Raw genomic sequence first — 18,466 nt, forward strand, 5'->3', positions numbered from 1 at the left:
AATTACGAATGTTTTGAAACCGAAGTCTTCTTGAAAGCTAAGTACCCCGTTGGGGAAACTTTTCTTACCTCAGACCGATGTCAGACAAAGTTAATAATTGTATTTCATGTGGGAAGCAAATACCGCATAAGGATTTCCATTCCCTCTGTATTCCTTGTTTAGGCCCAGACCACGACGTCTCAGTCTGCCGCTTTTGTGCTACATTCAACAAACGCACCATTAAGCGTCGGGCGGAGTTCGCCCAGCATTATTTTGGCAAAACATTTAACTATATTATGTCGTTGGATACTCGGACTCCAGTTTTGTCTAAAAAGCGCAAAGATAAGGACAGACACACGAGGTCCGTGGCCTCTACCGACACCACGCCAAAGCCGACTACACGTGGTCCAGTTCTCAGCGAGGCACCTACGCAGCCCCTGACTACTGATGACACTTCATTGGCGGTGTCTCCTGTGCCCGAGGTCGCAGGCTCCTCGGCCCACACCCCGACTACAGATACCAAAGCCACTCTTGGCGGTGAATCTCAAAATGTGGATAGGTCTACCTCCACTCAAGGTGTCTTCAGACCTTCTTCTCCTTTTTCCATCAAGGCTTTCACTAAGTCTAAAGCAGCCATGCATTCTAAGAGACACGCTACACAGGGCCCATCTCCAGGCCCCATGCCTAAAAAACAGATGCTTAAAATGGCTGAGGATTTAATTACTCTTATCGGGGGTTCTCAACCCCCCCCGGACAAGAGACCCAGAGTGGAGGAAGAATCCACCTCCTCTGATCAGGGCTCCATTATTTCAGAGCACTCTGATGATCAGGAACATTCTTACTCCCCTTTTGAAGACTCTGATGCAGAGGAGTCCATTCCCTCTGTATCCCCTCCAGAGGATTACTCATTTGGGGAAACTTTGCATACCTTAAGGGAACACTTCCACTGGGAAGGCCAAGATTATTCAGATTCCAAGAAAAGGCTTAGGGAATTTCTCTTGCTACCTCAGCACAGGCCTCTGGCTATACCTCCTGTCTTGGACATACTAGATGTGTACTCTGAGGCCTGCCTTAACCCGGATTCTCTACCTCCAGCCCCAGTCAAGCCTGACCGGTACTATAGGGTTCCTGACTCACACCAATTTCTATACAAAAGCCATGCTGCTGACCCAGAAACTATCTCACAGGGCCCCAAGGGAATTAAGGCCTCCACTGCTAAAAATCCATTACCGTCCGAGAGAGATTCCGGATCCTTAGAAAGGTGGGGTAAAAAGGTATATACCTCTGCAACCTTAACCATGAGGGCATTATATGCTGAAATACCAACAGTTTTTGTTATCACAATTGAAAAGTAAAATGTCATAACCTGAACAACCAGACTTGAAGGAGTTGCAGGATTTGATGCATAGTTCAGAACAATTGGGTAAACATACCTTACAATGTGGTTTTGATGCTCTAGAGGCCTCGTGTAGAGCTGCTGTTACAGGATCAGTCATACATAGACATGCGTGGCTCAATGAACAAACCTTGCCAGTTCATGTCAAAGTTAAATTACTAGATGCCCCTCTACAACAGGATGTATTATTTGGTGCTAATGCTGAGGAGGTATTAAGGAAAATGGAGGAAAAGGCTAAATCAATGCAAACTGTGAAAGATTTTCTACAGGTACAACCCCCACGCTTAAGTAGAAATTGGCCTTCCAAAAATTGGTCCTTTCCAGCCACGGACAGACCACAAAGAGGTAGATACAGGCATCCGAGGGGCATAGGACAATCCCAAGGATCGTTTAGAGGCAGACAATGGCAAGCTCCTACACAAAGAGGTGGTGAGGATAACTCGCAACCATTCAGAAAGCAAGCCCAATGACTTTCCCCTTTGCATGCCAAGCAAGACTCAAATGGCAGCACCCTTAGGCGGAAAACTGGCATTATTTTCAAAAAATTGGCATATTGTCACAAAAGACAAATGGATCCTGGACATTATAAACAGAGGCTACAGATTCCATTTTCACACCCTTCCAAAAAGGAGAGGCATGCCAAACCTGCCACACAATCAAATGGCAGAGGCAGAAAGGCAAATTACAGATCTCATAGACATGAAAGCTATTCAAGAGGTACCTACGCACGAACAAGGTCAAGGTTTTTATTCCAGACTATTCCTGGTACCAAGGAAGGGAAAATATTGGAGACCCATTTTGGACCTATCCATCCTAAACACATTTCTGCTTGTACCAAAATTCAAGATACGCACTCTACAGCAGCTTCTTCCCATGCTGGGCAAGGAGTCTTGGCTGGTAACATTGGACCTCAAGGAGGCATACCTGCATGTCCCAATCAGACAAAATTGCAGAAGATACCTCAGATTTCTTGCAGGTTCAACCCATTATCAATTCTCTGCATTGCCCTTTGGCTTATCTACTGCGCCCAGAGTATTCACGAAATGCCTGGCATCAGTAATTGCCTACTGCAGACTTCAAGGGGATACAAATATACCCCTATTTGGATGACTGCCTGATCCAAGCGGACAGCAAGCACATTCTTCTGAAACATCTGGCTTATGTAATAATGTTGTTGAACTCTCTGGGATACACAGTCAACAAAAAGAAATCAAAGCTAATACCCTCTCGGAAAATAATTTTCCTGGGTGCCAACTTGGACACAAACACCCAGATGGCCTACCTCACGCCAGAGAAGCAGGGGCAACTAACTCAATACTTCAGAGCACTAGCAAATTGCACCAGGCTGACTGCAAGGAAAATCCTGAAGGCTCTGGGATTCATGGCATCTTGCATCTTACTAATCCCATGTGAAAAGCTGCATATGAGGAAACTTCAGTGGTACCTGAAAAACCTATGGTCTCAACACAGCCACAGTTTGGAAACAATAATACCACCGATTCCATGTCTTCAAAAGGAATTTCTGTGGTGGGCTCAAGCATGCCAAGCAAACACAGGTCTCCCATTCAGCAAGCCTCAAGCAAATCAAGTCATCACAACAGATGCCTCTGACTACGCCTGGGGGGGGCACACATGACAGATCGGTGCATTCAGGGCAAATGGTCCCAAAAAGAAAAGCACCTTCACATCAATCAAAAGGAAATGCTAGCAGTAAAAAATGCTATTATAGCTTTCAAAGACCTTTTGCAACCAGGTCAACTATTAAAAAGAACGGACAACACCACAGTTATGTGGTACATAAACAAACAGGGAGGAACACATTCATACCCCCTATGCAGACTGGCCATGTCACTTTGGAACATGGCCATGGACTTACAAATCGAACTGCATGCACAGTACTTGCCAGGCAAGGAAAACACGCTGGCAGACATCCTAAGCAGAAATATGACAGATCCACACGAATGGAAGTTGCATCCTCAAGTTTTTACAGAGATAATCCAAGCATGGGGAAGGCCAGACATAGATATCTTTGCCTCCCACAAAAATCACCAATTGACAAAATTCTGCTCAAGGATTTTCCATCCAAAGGCCTGGAGAGTGGACGCTCTCTCTCTCAGTTGGACATCAGTGACAGTTTATGCCTTCCCACCTCTTTCTCTGCTGCCCAAAGTTCTATTGAAAACCAGAGCAGACAGACCAAAGATGATTCTCAGTGCTCCAGACTGGCCAAGACAACACTGGTACCCACTCCTGAGGAGCCTGACGCATTCCCCACCATGGACCCTGCCTCTAATGCCTCTTCTCCTGACTCAGCACAGCTTCAAAACTCTTCACAGTCAGCTAAAAACACTCAATCTAGCCGCATGGAAGATTCCTTAGCATCACAACAGACCCTACTCTCCAAGGAGGTGCAGGATGTCATTTTGAAGGCCAGAAGGCCGTCTACTAGGAAAGCTTACTCCGCAAAATGGAAACGGTTTTGTCTGGAATGAGAAAAAGGGCCAGGATCCTGGATAACTGAATTTACCTCAAATATTACAGTATCTAGCTGAGCTGCTAAGCAGTGGACTTTCATTCTCCTCCATCAAAATCCATGCCTCAGCCATTTCTGCAGAATACAACACTGATCCACCCTTATTCTCTCACCCCCTTTTAAGACCGATCCTCAGAGGGGCTAAGAATCTAAAACCCCCAAGGAAACAACCAATACCTGCTTGGGATCTCAATTTCATTCTGGAAAAACTGACCTTGCCTCTTTTGAGCCAGCTGCGTCATCAGATTTGCAATACTTATCCTGGAAAACAGCTTTCCTTCTGGCTATTACCTCAGCTCGTAGAGTGTCAGAACTACAAGCTCTCATGGCAGTGCAGCCTTTTATCATCTTCCATCAGGACAGAGTTTCCTTACGAACCAACCCGTCCTTTATGCCTAAAGTGGTATCCAGGGTAGCTTTGAATCAGGCCATACACTTGCCTACCTTTTATCCTAATACTCAAAACAAAGGGGAGAGATTACTACATTCCTTGGACATCCGCAGACAACTGCGTTATTATTTGGACAGAACAAAGCCTTTCAGAAAATCAGAACAGCTCTTTGTGTCCTATGCTATAGGAGCTCAAGGAAAGCCAATTTCCAAACAGACAATCTCAAAATGGATAGCCCACTGCATACGCTTTTGCTATTCTTTTCATGGCAAAACTGTACCTACAGGCATCAGATCTCACTCCACAAGGGCCACGGCTACCTCTGCAGCCTTTCTCAGAGGAGTTCCTACCAAAGATATTTTAGAAGCAGCCACTTGGAGTTCTGTGCATACCTTCTCCAAGCACTACCACCTTCCACTATACTCCAAATCTAGAGCGGGCTTTGCCACTGCAGTCTTGCAGGGCATTCTGGCTCCTCCTAGTTCCACCTAGTGCCTACCACCCCTTTCTTAGCTTTGGGATTCTACCCATCTGTTATGACTGCAGCTGTATGCACGATGAACATAGTACAGTTTTGTACCTACCATAAATGTAGATGTTCGAGTGCTAATACAGCTGCAGTCCAGGTTTCCCTCCCTCCTTCCCCTCTTGGGACAGGCCTATTGGCTGACATATCCTCATGCAACCAGATTGGGGTATTCATTCATGATGTATTTGCTTGCACTACTGTATTTTGTTTATATGGCATTGCTTTATTACACTAATTTATGTATTGCCGTCCTTCTGGGTGCATCTGACATCTAGGGCAAGAAAAACTGAAGAAAATGGCATCTGCTGGTTCTTTTATACCCCTGTCGCACTGACGTCAGGGAAGAAGCGACGACAACCGACGCCGGACCTAGACTTTGGACTTCGGCCGACCGAGGACCCGCCTGACGGCAGGAGAGAATCCCATCTGTTATGACTGCAGCTGTATTAGCACTCTAACATCTACATTTATGGTAGGTACAAAACTGTACTTTACCCTCCCTCCATCCCCTCTGTCCTAGCTGAACTTATCTATACCTTTCTATCCTAACCAACCTTTTTGGTGTATTTGCTTGTAGCTGAAGGTATTGTGTTTATTTCTTATATATATTTTATTAGCAATATGTATTGCCTACCTACTTGCGGGCACCTGACATCTGGGGTAAGAAAATCTGAAGAAAATGGTGTCGGATGCATCTTATATACCCCTGGCGCACTGACGTCAGGTTAGAAGCGACAGCAAGTGATGCCGGACCAAGACTTTGGAACTCTGGCCGACTGCGGGACCGCCTGACGGCAGGATAACCCAAGTGTGATGACTGCAGCAGTGTGAACACTCGAACATCTACATTTATGGTAGGTACAAAACTGTACTTTCCTCTGCTTCCGGCTGGGAGCCAGTCATTTTCAGTTCAGAGTGCTCCCCTTTGGGCTCACCACTGCCCCCTGGGTGTTCAAAATGATGGCGGTAGCTTGGGCTCACCTGTGGCTGCAGAGGTTTCAGGTCTTCCCCCTACATGGATGATTGGCTCCTTTCTACTCCCTCCAGATATAGACTATTTCAAGCCAGGGATGATCTCCAGACCGCTCAATGCCTTGGCATAACCATAAACCTCAACAAATCTCAGCTGGCACCATTGCAGGTTCTTGACTTCATAGGAGCCTGAATAGACACTACCCAGGACAAGGTGTTTCTGCCTCCAGGCAGACTACTGTCGGTCCAACATCATGTGAGTTGCATTTTTCAAGCCAAACTTCCCCCAGCAGATTCAGTTCTTTAGGCATTAGGGTCTTTGGCGGCCACAGTGACTCTCATTTTGACAGCCCACTTTCATACGAAGGTTCTTCAGTGGACCTTAGCTGTTCAGTGTTCCTTGCTAGACCTTCCCTTATCGCATCTTGTTGAATTGTCACATGCTTGCAAGGACTCCCTTCTTTGGTGGCTTCAGTCCCCGGACCTCCTTCAGGGTCATCAGTTTGTTCTTTTCTCCCCCACGACCATGGTGATCATGGAAGCCTCTGTACTTGGGAGGGGGGGAGGGGATTGCATGGGAAGGTTAGTCCAAGACATGTGGTCTTCTCTACAGATGAATCTGCATATCAGTGTCCTGGAGATGAGGGTGGTGCTTCTGGCTTGCAAGTGCTACATGTCTACCTTCCTCCTGGGACTATTGCCAAACAGATTCACAATATGTGAATAGTTTAGTACGTAAGCAAACGGGCGGGACAAGAACTTACCCGTTTTGTTGCAATTCCATGAAGTTGAGAGAGTGGTCAATCTCCACCGGCCGTTTTCTGGTGACAACGCACATTCCAGAGCGGTCCAGCCTTCTAGCGGACAGGCTCAGTAGGTCTATTCTGATGCCTTATGAGTGGTCTCTGAATCCTTCAGTAGCGGAACAGATCTTTCGAAAGTGGGGTCAGCCTTGCTGAGATCTCTTCTCTCAGTCCCATGTGAAGTGCAGTGAGTATTTTGCTTTGAACCCCCCTGTGGGGTAGCCCTCCAGAGACGCTGTAGTTCATGCTTTGCCCTCCAGTCTACTTTATGCTTACCCTCCACTTCCTGTAATATCCAAGTTCATTCAGAAAGCTCGACAGCTGGGGTGCTCAGTGATCCTCCTTGCCCTTTTCTGGCCTCGCCAAGTTTGGTTCTTCTCTGTGGTCTCCTGCAGTGTGTCCACCTTAGACACCCTTGTTCCGTATCTGATCAAACATCCCTCTGGGATTCTTTACCCAGGCTTAATCATCCTGAAGCTCACGACTTGGCTGCTCCATTTCCCATGATAATGAGGATTCCCGGGCTGTCTTATCCTGTCAAGAAGATCTTGGTAGCGGCTCACAAATCTACAAAGAAGATTTATTTGAGTAAGTGGAAGCGTTTCTTGATCTGGGCCTTTCAACATGACCTGGATCCTTTCACTGCCCCAGTTCCGGCCATTTTGGAGTTTTTGGCAGATAGTAATCATGGTGCTAGCTTCTGTACAGTTAAGGTACATTTGGCAGCAATTTGTAACTTTCACATAGGCAAGAATTTGGTTTATTTGGCTTCTTCCAAACTTTGTAAAGCCTTTTTTGAAAGGTACTTTCCTCCCTCAGGCCTCTGGTTAAGGACCCACCATCCCCTTGGGACCTCACTTTGGTGTTGCAGACCCTGGTTTCTCCTCCTTTTGAACCGGCTGCCACAGTTGACTTGCAATTTCTGTCATGGAAGATGCCTTTTTTAGTTGCAATTACCTCAGCCAGGAGGGTTTCTGAGATCCAAGTATTATCTTTCCAACCCCCCCTTATACATAAAGATAAAAAATATCCAAAGTTGTGCCAAGTTTCAAGGAGTAGCGTACATAGGTGTCTGAGTGGATGCACATCATTTTATATATGGATGACCACTAGGAAGTTGTGTTAGAATGAGAGAACATCTTTATAGCATCAAAAAGACCGACAGTAAAAATGCTTTATTTAGGCATACACAAATTTATTTTTTCTATTTTAGAACAAGGATTCACAGATTTGAGGGGTGGTGATTTTTAAGACTTATCTTGAACAAAAGGAAGCTGTGTGGCAAATTAGATTAGATTCTGACAAAAAACTGGTCTTAATGATACTAACATCAAGTGTTTTTTTTTTTTTTTTTTTTTTTTTTTTAAAAAGGAAAGAATCTGAATAGATAAGGCTATTTTATAACTTTATTTGGCATTGTGTTTTTAAGAGATAATTGAGCTGTTTGCTATGCTGTGTTTTTATTGGTTAACATTAGTATTTAAACTGGTTAGAGGTTTATGAGTTGTATTCAGTTTGTTTTTCTGAGGAAGTATTGACAAAAACATTTTTTAAATCTGTATGCTAAAAGTACGCTTGTTTCTTCTTTGGTCCAGTTGATTTCTCTGCTCAGTTTCTAAAGTTACTATTGTTTGATGGATTTCTGAATGCATCTCCTTGGCCTGTCGTGCCAACAGGTTATCTCCTCCAGGGCATGTCCGGGCACATCCCACCAGATCTATTGCGACTTCTGTCACTTTTTGGTCCATGGTCTCCTTAGATGATATCTGCTCTGAAGCTACCTGGGCATCTCCGTACACATTTATCTCCTGTTATAAATTGCATCTTCTTTCAAGGGCATCTTTTGGCTCAGCTATGCCCCGGAACATCCTTCCATGAGGACCTCCCGGGGTTTATTGGTATCTGGGGACTCTGATCCTCAGGTTGAAGATCAAATGAGAACATCAGATACTGTTGTATACTCACCATAACATTCCATCTGAGTTGTTGATTCTCATTTGTCTTCAGCTGTCCATCCCTTCTTCCCCCTGCCTTGTGTGGGCTGCGTAATTGACCAAATGGAAAAGTCTTAGCTCCATCTCCTTTGGCTTGTTTTTCCCTTGTTAGACCTTTTGTGGCTATGCCAGTTTGTTGTGGGCATATTCTTCTACATTGTGATGCTGCTGTTTTCTGCAACAATCTGTCTGAGGGGAGGAGGGAGACTGGGGCATTATGGGTAGGAGAGGAGCTTGGATCCGAAGCTTAAGTATGCGACCGGGTTCTTCAGGTCAAAGACGAATGAGAATCAACTCAGATGGAATGTTATGGTGAGTACATATATTTTATATTGATTTTAATACTTAATGATGGTCAGTAAACCAGAAAGTTGATGAGTAAAGGGCCAAACATGAGGTAAATATCTGGACATGTTTTGAAAAATCTTTTATATTTTGGATGTAAACTTCTTCCAACAGCATTTACATATACTATAGCAAGTCTGAAACAGACAGGGGAGCTATTTTATATCAAAAATGTAAACAGAGTAAAAAAAAATTAAAAACATAACAGTTTTATTAACAGCCCTGTCAAAGCACAGTAATGCTCTCCAGGGTGCCCGTGGTATCAGGCCTTAGAACACCCCTGGTAGGCATTATACAGCAGCACACACCCTCTTGCACATTATTGCTTGCGTAATCTGTAGTTTTCATAAAGCTTATAAATTTTAATGATATTGTTATTGGATTGCAGGTTGAATACCGGGAGATGGATGAGAGCCTTGCCAACTTGTCTGAAGATGAGTATTATTCTGAGGAAGAGAGAAATGCAAAAGCTGAAAAAGAAAGAAAACAAGTTGTTGTACCACAACCACCACCGCCTGAAGAGGAGAATGATAGTGAGCCTGAAGAACCATCTGGTATGTCAGACAGCAGTTGGGGTAAGCCTTTATCTTGGGACTGAATATTGGGTTTGCTTAATGGAAACAGCACTTTGACAAAAAGATGACATTTTAATTTTAAAACATTATGAACAATAGGCAGTACAGAACTTGTATATTTTCTTGTGGGTGTTTCATTTACTTTGTTGGCTCATTGTCTGTTTAGTATTGAATTTGTTGGAGGCTGTAGAGCTCCATTACATAGTATCTCATGGTAAAGGGAAGAGTTAAGAGTTAATGTCAGCTGTCTGTTAAAATTATGTAATTATGTACGCTAACAGTAGTTGTCTGAAAATGTATATTGGGAAAGATCCATTGGCTTTAGATTCAAGTGAAATCAAATGAAGGTGTTAAGTATAGATTTCATGTTGTAGTCTTAAGTATGAAGTAGCTAAAGGCAGGATAACATAAAACGATAAGACCTCGGCTTGGACACACAGAGTTTATTCCAAATCACAGTTGATACAATACGTTAAGCGCTTTCATCTGAAACCAGACTTCTTCTGCCTTTAGCTACTTGTTACTGTTTTAAGTAGTTGGCAGCGTTTGGATAGTCTTAAGTATGAGCTAAATTTGGGTCAAAGTTCAATTACAGTGCTCTCACAAAATAAGTATATTTGCTGTAAGCCTATATGGACATGAGGCTGAGGTATTGTAGTCCTTACCTCCCATTTTGATGACTTATGTTATGAATGTCTGCTTTATAGGACTGTGTCCACAGCAGGAGGTAATTGAAAATGGTAGATATAGCTGTTTCTAATTTGTCTTGTTAAACTGGTAATGCCATGTGGTGTCTTGATGCACATGCTGTATGAAAAAAGAGCTGTGGAATAAGGAGTAAATGTACACATTTTTGAGGTGCTTCAGGTAGAGGATGTGCAATTTGTGCCCCTTGGGATCATTTTATTTCAGTACCTCTAGCTTTGCTCCTCTAGTCTATCACCAGATTTACTTTTGGCAGCGGTACTTTCTGCACTGCCCTCCAGTTTTTCTTTATGCATATTTATGAAGACTGATATCCTTGTTAAAAGAATTGCATGTTTATCATATTGATCAGTGATGTAAGTAGCCTTAGCTCTCTGAGTTATATCCTGCCAAGGATACAACAGCCAACCAACTTCCAAAGCTTCAGAGCACATTCCATGCACCCAAACTGTCATGCAACTCAAACTGAGCTGACTTGGGTTTGGGAGCAAAGCCTTTCAGAGCTTTACTGCAGCTGAACAGTATACTCCTCTGAGGCTTTCAACGATTGACAGTCAGCTTGTGCTTTCCTTTGTTGGGCAGGTAAGTTCGCTTTAGGGGGGGAAAAAACTTCCATTTTCTTAATTTTGTTGATGTATTTTCCTGTTCAAAGAAGTTATTTTAAAGATAGGAGTGTTTTGTTTTAATGGACTGTCTCAAGATTGTAACATAGTTTTAAACAGAGCACTTGTTTTTTCCTGTCAGTTTAAAAGTGGTTTAAAGTATCCGAAAAACATTTTTTCTGTGAAGAAATTGTATTTATTTTTCTTTTGTGGGGCTCTTGTATTTTAAAGTGCTTCTTACTGTGTTTTCTGTCAAAAAAGTAAGTTTTTGTGGATTTGTACTGTTTATCTGTAATTGCTGTTTGTCATCCCAGGGAAAGCGGCATAATTTTTGGCATGACCGTGGATCAGACTACTGGTCTCGTGGTCTGTCCCCCCCCCCCAGTCACAAAAAGAAAAAAAAAGCAAACTGCTTTTACCATCACACACAACTCACCATGTGCTTCAGCATCAGGTGGTTGACTGCTGTGACCATTTGTTGTATCTGACTACTCATCTTTTACCCCTGATGTCCTTCAAGGATGCATCTGCAGTCATAACATATGGGTTGTCCTGCCTCAGGCAGCCCTTCGGTCGGCCGGATTCCAAAGTCTGGGTCTGGCCTCGGCTGATGTCACACTTTCCCCGACGTCAGAGCTTCTGGGGTATAAAGGCATCAGCCGACGCCATTTTCCTCGGTCTTTCTTGCCGCGCGGTGCCCGAAGCAGAAGCTGTTCGCAAGTGCCGGTCGGTCAGATCCAGAGATTTCAGCTACCGAAGACTTCTAAAAAAGCTAAGTACCCCGTTGGGGACTCTTTCTTGCCTCAGCCGATGTCAAAGTAAATAATTGTTTAACTTGTGTGAAACAAATACCTCATAAGGATTTCCATTCTTACTGCCTCCCTTGCTTAGGCCCAGACCACGACGTATCAGCTTATTTAGCCTGTGCCTCCTTCAACCGACGGACTCTTAGACGTCGGTCGGAGTTTGCAGAAGAGTTTTTTGGATCTGCTTTTGCATATAAAATGCCGTCGGAGACTCCGACTGCACATTTAGCCAAAAAACGCAAGGAAAAGGACCGACACTCGCGGCCTGTGGTTTCGGCTGAAACCACGGTTAGGCCTACAGCGAGTGTCTCAGTTTCGGCTGAAACAGAGTCCTCGGTTCTTACTTCTGCCAAAATCATACCTCCGACAACCGAGGCCAGAGAGGCTACAGAAATCCCTACCGAAGAAGCAAGCGCACAAGAATTGTCCGACACCATTCCTTTGGACATTTCTACTCATGCACGTGGGGCAGCTAGGCCCCCTGCTTCTATGTCTATTAAGGCCTTCTCCAGAGCTAAAGCAGCTAAAATTTCAAAAGCCTTACCTGCAAAAGCTACTTCTCAGAGACCTTCCTCAAGTTCTCAGATTCTCAGCCTTGCTGAGGACCTTATATCCATGATTAGGGGTTCCCAACCTCACCCAGACAGGGCCTCCCACCCTCCTCCTGACAAAAGACCTAGGACTTAACCCCCTGAACCTCTCTCCTCAGATTACTCCTCGGATGGATCTGATTTATCAGACCATCAGGAAGGGCCATATTCTCCTTATGAGGATTCAGATGCAGAAGACTCTATTCCTTCTGCCTCCCCTCCTGAAGAATTTTCATTTGGGGAAACTTTGCATTCAATGAGGGAACACTTTCAATGGCAGGGTCAGGATTTCTCTGATTCTAGAAAAAGATTAAGAACCTTTTTACACTTACCACAACATAGGCCTTTAGCCATACCACCTGTGCTAACTGTAGTTGATGCATATAATGATGTCAGTTCTGCCCCTGACTCTCTTCCCCCGGCCCCTGCCAAACCTGACAGATATTACAGGGTTCCGGATTCTCACTTCCATTTGTATAAAGCCCATGCTGCAGACCCAGAAACTATATCTCAGGGCCCAAAAGGTGTTGCAGCTGCCACGGCCAAAAACCCCCTACCCTCTGAAAGAGAGTCAAGAGCATTAGAGAGATGGGGAAAAAAGGTTTATACATCTGCTACTCTTTCTGCCAGGGCATTAAACTGTCAATTCCACATGATACAGTACCAGGAATATTTGTTAGATCAGCTGAATAAAAAGCTTTCTTCTACTGAACCTTTAGAACGAAAGTCCCTTCAGGATTTGGTACACAACTCTCAGCAGGTCAGTAATCATTTCTTAAAATGTGGCTATGATGCACTGGAGGCTTCATTTAGATCAGCTATGACTGGGGCAGTAATTCGAAGACATGCCTGGCTAAAAGAGCAATCCTTGCCAGACCATGTCAAGGCTAAACCCCTAGATGCTCCAATGGAGAAACAAAGTTTATTTGGCTCCCCTGCACAGGAGATTCTAAAGAAAGTGGAAGAAAAAGCAAAATCTGTGCAAACAGTAAAGGATTTTCTGCAGGTTCAACCTCCGAGGTTCAGCAGAAACTGGCCTTCAAAGAATTGGTCCTTTCCAGACACCTCTAGAACACAGAAAGGCAGGAATAGATGCCCAAGAGGCAGAGGTCAATCAAAGGGTGCCTACAGGGGTCGTCAGTGGCAGCCTGCCAACCAGAGGAGTACTGCCACAGCTGCAACTACAACCACTTCCACAGGACAGACACAATGACTTGACTCTGATTCCGCCTACCAGGGAACAACTGGATGCACCCTTGGGCGGAAAGCTGTCTTTATTCTTGAAAAACTGGTATTGCATTACAAAAGACAAATGGACATTGCAAACCATAGACAAAGGATACAGGTTTCACTTCCACACTTTTCCAAGAAGGAGCGGAATGCCAAACCTTCCACCAAACCAGAAGCCAGAGGCTTTAAGACAAATCCTCAATTTACTTCAGATGAAAGCTATAGAAAGGGTACCATCTATGGAACAAGGCCAAGGATTTTTTTCCAGACTATTCCTTGTACCAAGAAAAGAAAACCAATGGAGGCCTATTCTCGACTTGTCCGCACTAAACACATATCCCATTGTGCCAAAATTCAAGATGCTGACCCCCTACTACAGCAACTTCTTCCCATGTTGGGCAAGGAGTCTTGGCTGGTGACTCTAGATCTCAAGGAGGCATACCTGCACGTCCCTATACGACCAGATTGCAGAAGACACCTCAGATTTCTTGCAGGATCAGAGCATTATCAATTCTCAGCATTGCCCTTTGGCTTATCTACTGCGCCCAGAGTATTCACGAAATGCCTGGCATCAGTAATTGCACATTGCAGGCTTCAGGGAATTCAAATCTATCCATACCTGGACGACTGCCTAATACAAGCGGACAACAAGGCGAAACTAATAAAGGATTTGGCCTATGTCATGCACCTGTTACAGGCCTTGGGATACACAGTCAACATCCAGAAGTCAAAACTAGTGCCATCCCAAAGGATAACATTTTTGGGTGTGGTTCTGGACACAATGACTCAGATGGCTTTTCTCACAGAAGAAAAACAAAAGCAACTTCCAGTCTACTTCATGGCTTTGACAAGACAAACTCAGCTCACTGCAAGGAAAGTCCTGCAGGCCCTGGGTTACATGGCATCCTGCATAATCTTGATCCCGCATGCCAGGCTACATATGAGAAAATGACAATGGTACCTAAGGAATGTACGGTCTCAACACAGGCACAGTCTAGAAACCATGATACCAATCATTCCATGCCTAAAAAAGGAATTCCTGTGGTGGGCTCAGGCCTGCCAGTCCAACAGAGGGTTGCCTTTCAACAAACCACAACCAAGGCAGGCCATCACCACGGACGCCTCAGACCTAGGATGGGGAGCACACATGGAGGACAAGTGTATCCAAGGCTTATGGTCTCAGGACCAGCTGAACTTGCACATAAACCTAAAGGAGATGCTGGTGGTGAAACATGCAATCGAGACATTCAAATTATTCCTCCAGCAAGGACATCTGCTGATAAGGACAGACAACACCACAGTCATGTGGTACATAAACAAACAGGGAGGCACGCATTCCTTCCCTCTATGCCGGATGGCAATGGATCTGTGGAACCTAGGCCTGAATCTCAACATCCAGCTGCAGGCCAAATTCGTACCAGGAAAAGAGAATTCACTAGCAGACAGCCTAAGCAGAACTACCACGGATGCTCACGAATGGATGCTGCATCCAGACATCTTCAAAATCATAACAAGCAAATGGGGACTGCCAGAGATAGACCTGTTCGCCTCCCCACTCAACCACCAACTGAAGAAATTCTGCTCAAGAGTATACCACCCACAAGCCTGGAGGGTGGACTCTCTCTCTTTCAGCTGGAACGCCCTAACAGTGTATGCTTTTCCACCTCTCCCATTGATGTACAAAGTTCTACTGAAGATCAGGGAGGAACAGCCAAAGGTGATACTGATAGCTCCAGACTGGCCAAGGCAGCACTGGTACCCGCTACTGAGAAGCATGTCTCGGGCGAACTCATGGCCTCTACCCCTATGGCCTCTTCTTCCAACGCAGAACAACTTCAAGACCCTGCATCCAAACTTGAAAACACTGCAGCTAAATGCCTGGAAAATTGCTTAAAACAAAACAAAACTGTTTTATCTCAGAGGGTCAAGAACATTATCCTGGGGGCTCGCAGACCCTCCACAAGGAAGACATACTCAGCTAAATGGAAGAGATTCCTCATTTGGAGCGCATCAAAGGGTACAAATATCACACTGGCAAACCTAGCACACATCCTAGAATATTTAGCAGAACTGTTCCACAATGGCCTGTCCTATTCTTCCATTAAGATTCATGCTTCAGCAATTTCAGCAGAGTACAACATGGATCCACCTATCTTCTCTCACCCTCTCCTCAGACAATTTTTAAGAGGGATCAAAAATGTAAAACCTCCAAGGAGACCCCCTCTGCCTACATGGGATCTCAATTTTGTGCTGGAAAAATTAACATTACCCCCTTTTGAAACCAGCAGCATCAGCAGACTTACAGTTCTTATCTTGGAAAACTGCTTTCCTTCTGGCAATCACTTCAGCAAGAAGAGTATCCGAGTTACAGGCACTTATGGCAGTACAGCCTTTCCTTATTTTTCACCAGGATAGAGTGTCTCTGAGAACCAATCCTACTTTCATGCCAAAGGTGGTATCCAGGGTATCCTTGAACCAAGCTATTCATTTGCCTACGTTCTTCCCTAACCCACAGAACAGGGGGGAAAAACTATTAGGTTCATAGGTTCATACTAGGCTATCTGCCCAAGGGCATTTATAAGCCTAGCCCATAGTCATGTGGCTTTCGCCACCCCTTTAGTTTGAATAAAACTATGCCTATTATTTTGCTGTGCCTCTGTCAAGCAGTGACACTGAAGTAATCCCTGGGGTATATCTGCGATCTCCCATCCATTGGTCAAGATTCCTCATGAACAAGGCCAGCGAGGTGCTCTGCCTCACATGTACCGGGATTTTGTTCCACAGCATAGGGAGTCTCTGATGAATTTGTCCCTCCAGCACATTCTATTAATAACCGTGTCAAGGTTTAAGTCTCCCGCCCTTGTGGTTCGGAGGGATCTAGATTTTTTGAGGTGAAACATATTCATCAAGTCTGGGTTTGACATGGCCTTATATGTCAGGCACAGGTCACCTCTGAGCAAGCGGTATGAGACTGAATAGAGCTGGAGTTCTTTCAGTCGGGCAGCATAAGACATATTTTTGAGACCCTTTATCCTTTTGGTGAGGAACTTTTGGGGCCTTTCCAGCTGCTGCAGGTGTCGGGTCAGATACATTCCGAATGGGGCATTGTACTCAATCATGGGTCTAATGAGTGATGAGTACAGGGGGATGATGACCTCCCTTGATCTAGATGTGAATCCCTTCATGATCAGGTGGGCAATGTAGAAGGTTTTCCTAACTACTTTAGCAACATGAGTGTCAAGCGAAGGCTACTGTCAACCTGGGTCCCCAGATCCCTGATGACTTCTTCTGTGCTCAGTGGATTGCCACCTATATGGTAGCTAGGGGTAACCTTGTTTTTCCCGAAGGGTATGACTATGCATTTCTTGGCGTTTAACTTTAGGCCATGGCTCTGGGACCAGTTATCCGTTTCTGTGAGGCCCTTCTGAAGGATATCTGTGTCAGATGTGTTTTCGACTATGGCCCAGTTTGCAGTCATCTGCAAACTTTGTCAGCCATAACCCTCCTGTGTTTGCTTGTACTTCAGAAAAGTAGATGCCGAACAAGAGTGGACCCAGGACTGAGCCCTGTGGGACACCACTTGTGACAGGCTTTGAGTCTGACATGGCTCCAGCAACTCTGACCCTGTGGGTTCTGTCACTTAGCCAGTTTGCAACCCATCTTGTGATGTATGGGTTTACATTCAAGCTGGTGAGTTTTTCGATGATACCTGAGTGGGGTATTGTGTCGAAGGCCTTTGCCAGGTCGAGGTAAGCTGTATGGACTGCCTTTCCCTCATCAATGGCCTTGGTGACTGTCTCGAAAAAGTCAACCAAGTTTAAAAGGCATGATCTGCCTTTGACAAAGCCAAACTGGGTTGGATCCAAAGTCTGCAAGTTCCCTATGTCTTTATGAGTTCCATTATGATCCTCTCCATGGCTTTGCAGATAAGGCTTGTCAAGCTAATGGGACGGTAATTACCAGGGTCGGTGGAGGCACCGCCCTTGTGAAGTGGGACCACAGTCGCCGTGCGCCACTCCTTGGGTACGTATCCTGAGGTGAGGTTAAGATTAAACAGCTGTCCTAACTGTGGGTTTAATTCCTCATTGAGTTCGTGGAGCACACAGCCGGAGACACCATCCGGCCCCATGGATGCTGTGTTTTTTGCCTTGGAGAGGGCAGTTCTCACCTGGGCGTTGGAGATGTTTGGGGGGGCTACAATCCTCTGGTATAGATATCTCTCCTTTTGGGAGTTTGCACTGAACCTGTCAGCCAGTATGTTGGCAATGTGTGTAGGTTCAGTAATCTTCACATCATTTTGAAGTAATTCTGAGCATATCTGGGAGTTTCCTCCTAGGTTTCTAACATAGCTAAAGAAGGCCTTATGATTGTCTTTTGAGTCCTTGGCGATTTTTCTCTCAAAATTTGCCTTGGATGATTATATGAGAGCTCTTAGTTTTTTACTTATAATGATCAAAGGTGTCTTAGCTTTCAAGGATTTTGCTCTATCTTGTAGTAGCTTCCTCCTTTTGTTGTAGAGCTTGTTTATGGCTGGGGTCCACCAGACTGGACGCTTGCCTTTGGTACAAAGAGTCTTAGTTTTGTTTGGGATTGCCTGATCCATGCAGTCCTGTAGGTGCTGGTAGAAGGCATTTGTAAGTGATTCAGTGGTTTGAGTAATGTTTACCACTGGCTCAGGGGCCTTAAAGGAGACCACGCTAGTTTTTAGAAGTGTGAAGTCTGCTTTTGAGAAGCTTTTCACTGTGGTCTTTTTTATTTCAGGTGGGGGCGGGATGAGGACCTCCAGCGAGATTAGTTTATGATCTGATCTCACCAGTGAGTGGTATACTTCCGGTGTTGAACATTGTGATCCCATGTTCGTGATGATGAGATCAAGTATGTTTTCTCCTCTTGTGGGGATGGTGACTTGTTGTTCCATGGCATTTGAGTTTATGAACTCCAGGAACCTTTGGGCTAGAGTGTTTGGGCTTGAGTAGTGTTCCCAGTCTATATTAGGGTAGTTGAAATCACCTAGTA

The 18,466-nt window shown here is 44.8% G+C and overlaps 1 protein-coding gene across 1 annotated transcript in view; it reads left to right on the top strand.

The window, feature by feature from the left end:
* KDM1A (lysine demethylase 1A) overlaps nt 1–18,466 on the top strand; it is a gene marked incomplete in the record, with an annotated part of 2,315,042 nt that overhangs the window by 368,195 nt on the left and 1,928,381 nt on the right. Inside the window, 1 exon segment of the mRNA XM_044060124.1 lies at nt 9,331–9,517. Coding sequence (XP_043916059.1) covers nt 9,331–9,517 — 187 coding nt within the window.

The sequence above is a fragment of the Protopterus annectens genome, chromosome 1.part2, assembly GCF_019279795.1.
Source record: "Protopterus annectens isolate FY-2018-M chromosome 1.part2, PAN1.0, whole genome shotgun sequence".
NCBI lineage: Eukaryota > Metazoa > Chordata > Ceratodontiformes > Protopteridae > Protopterus > Protopterus annectens.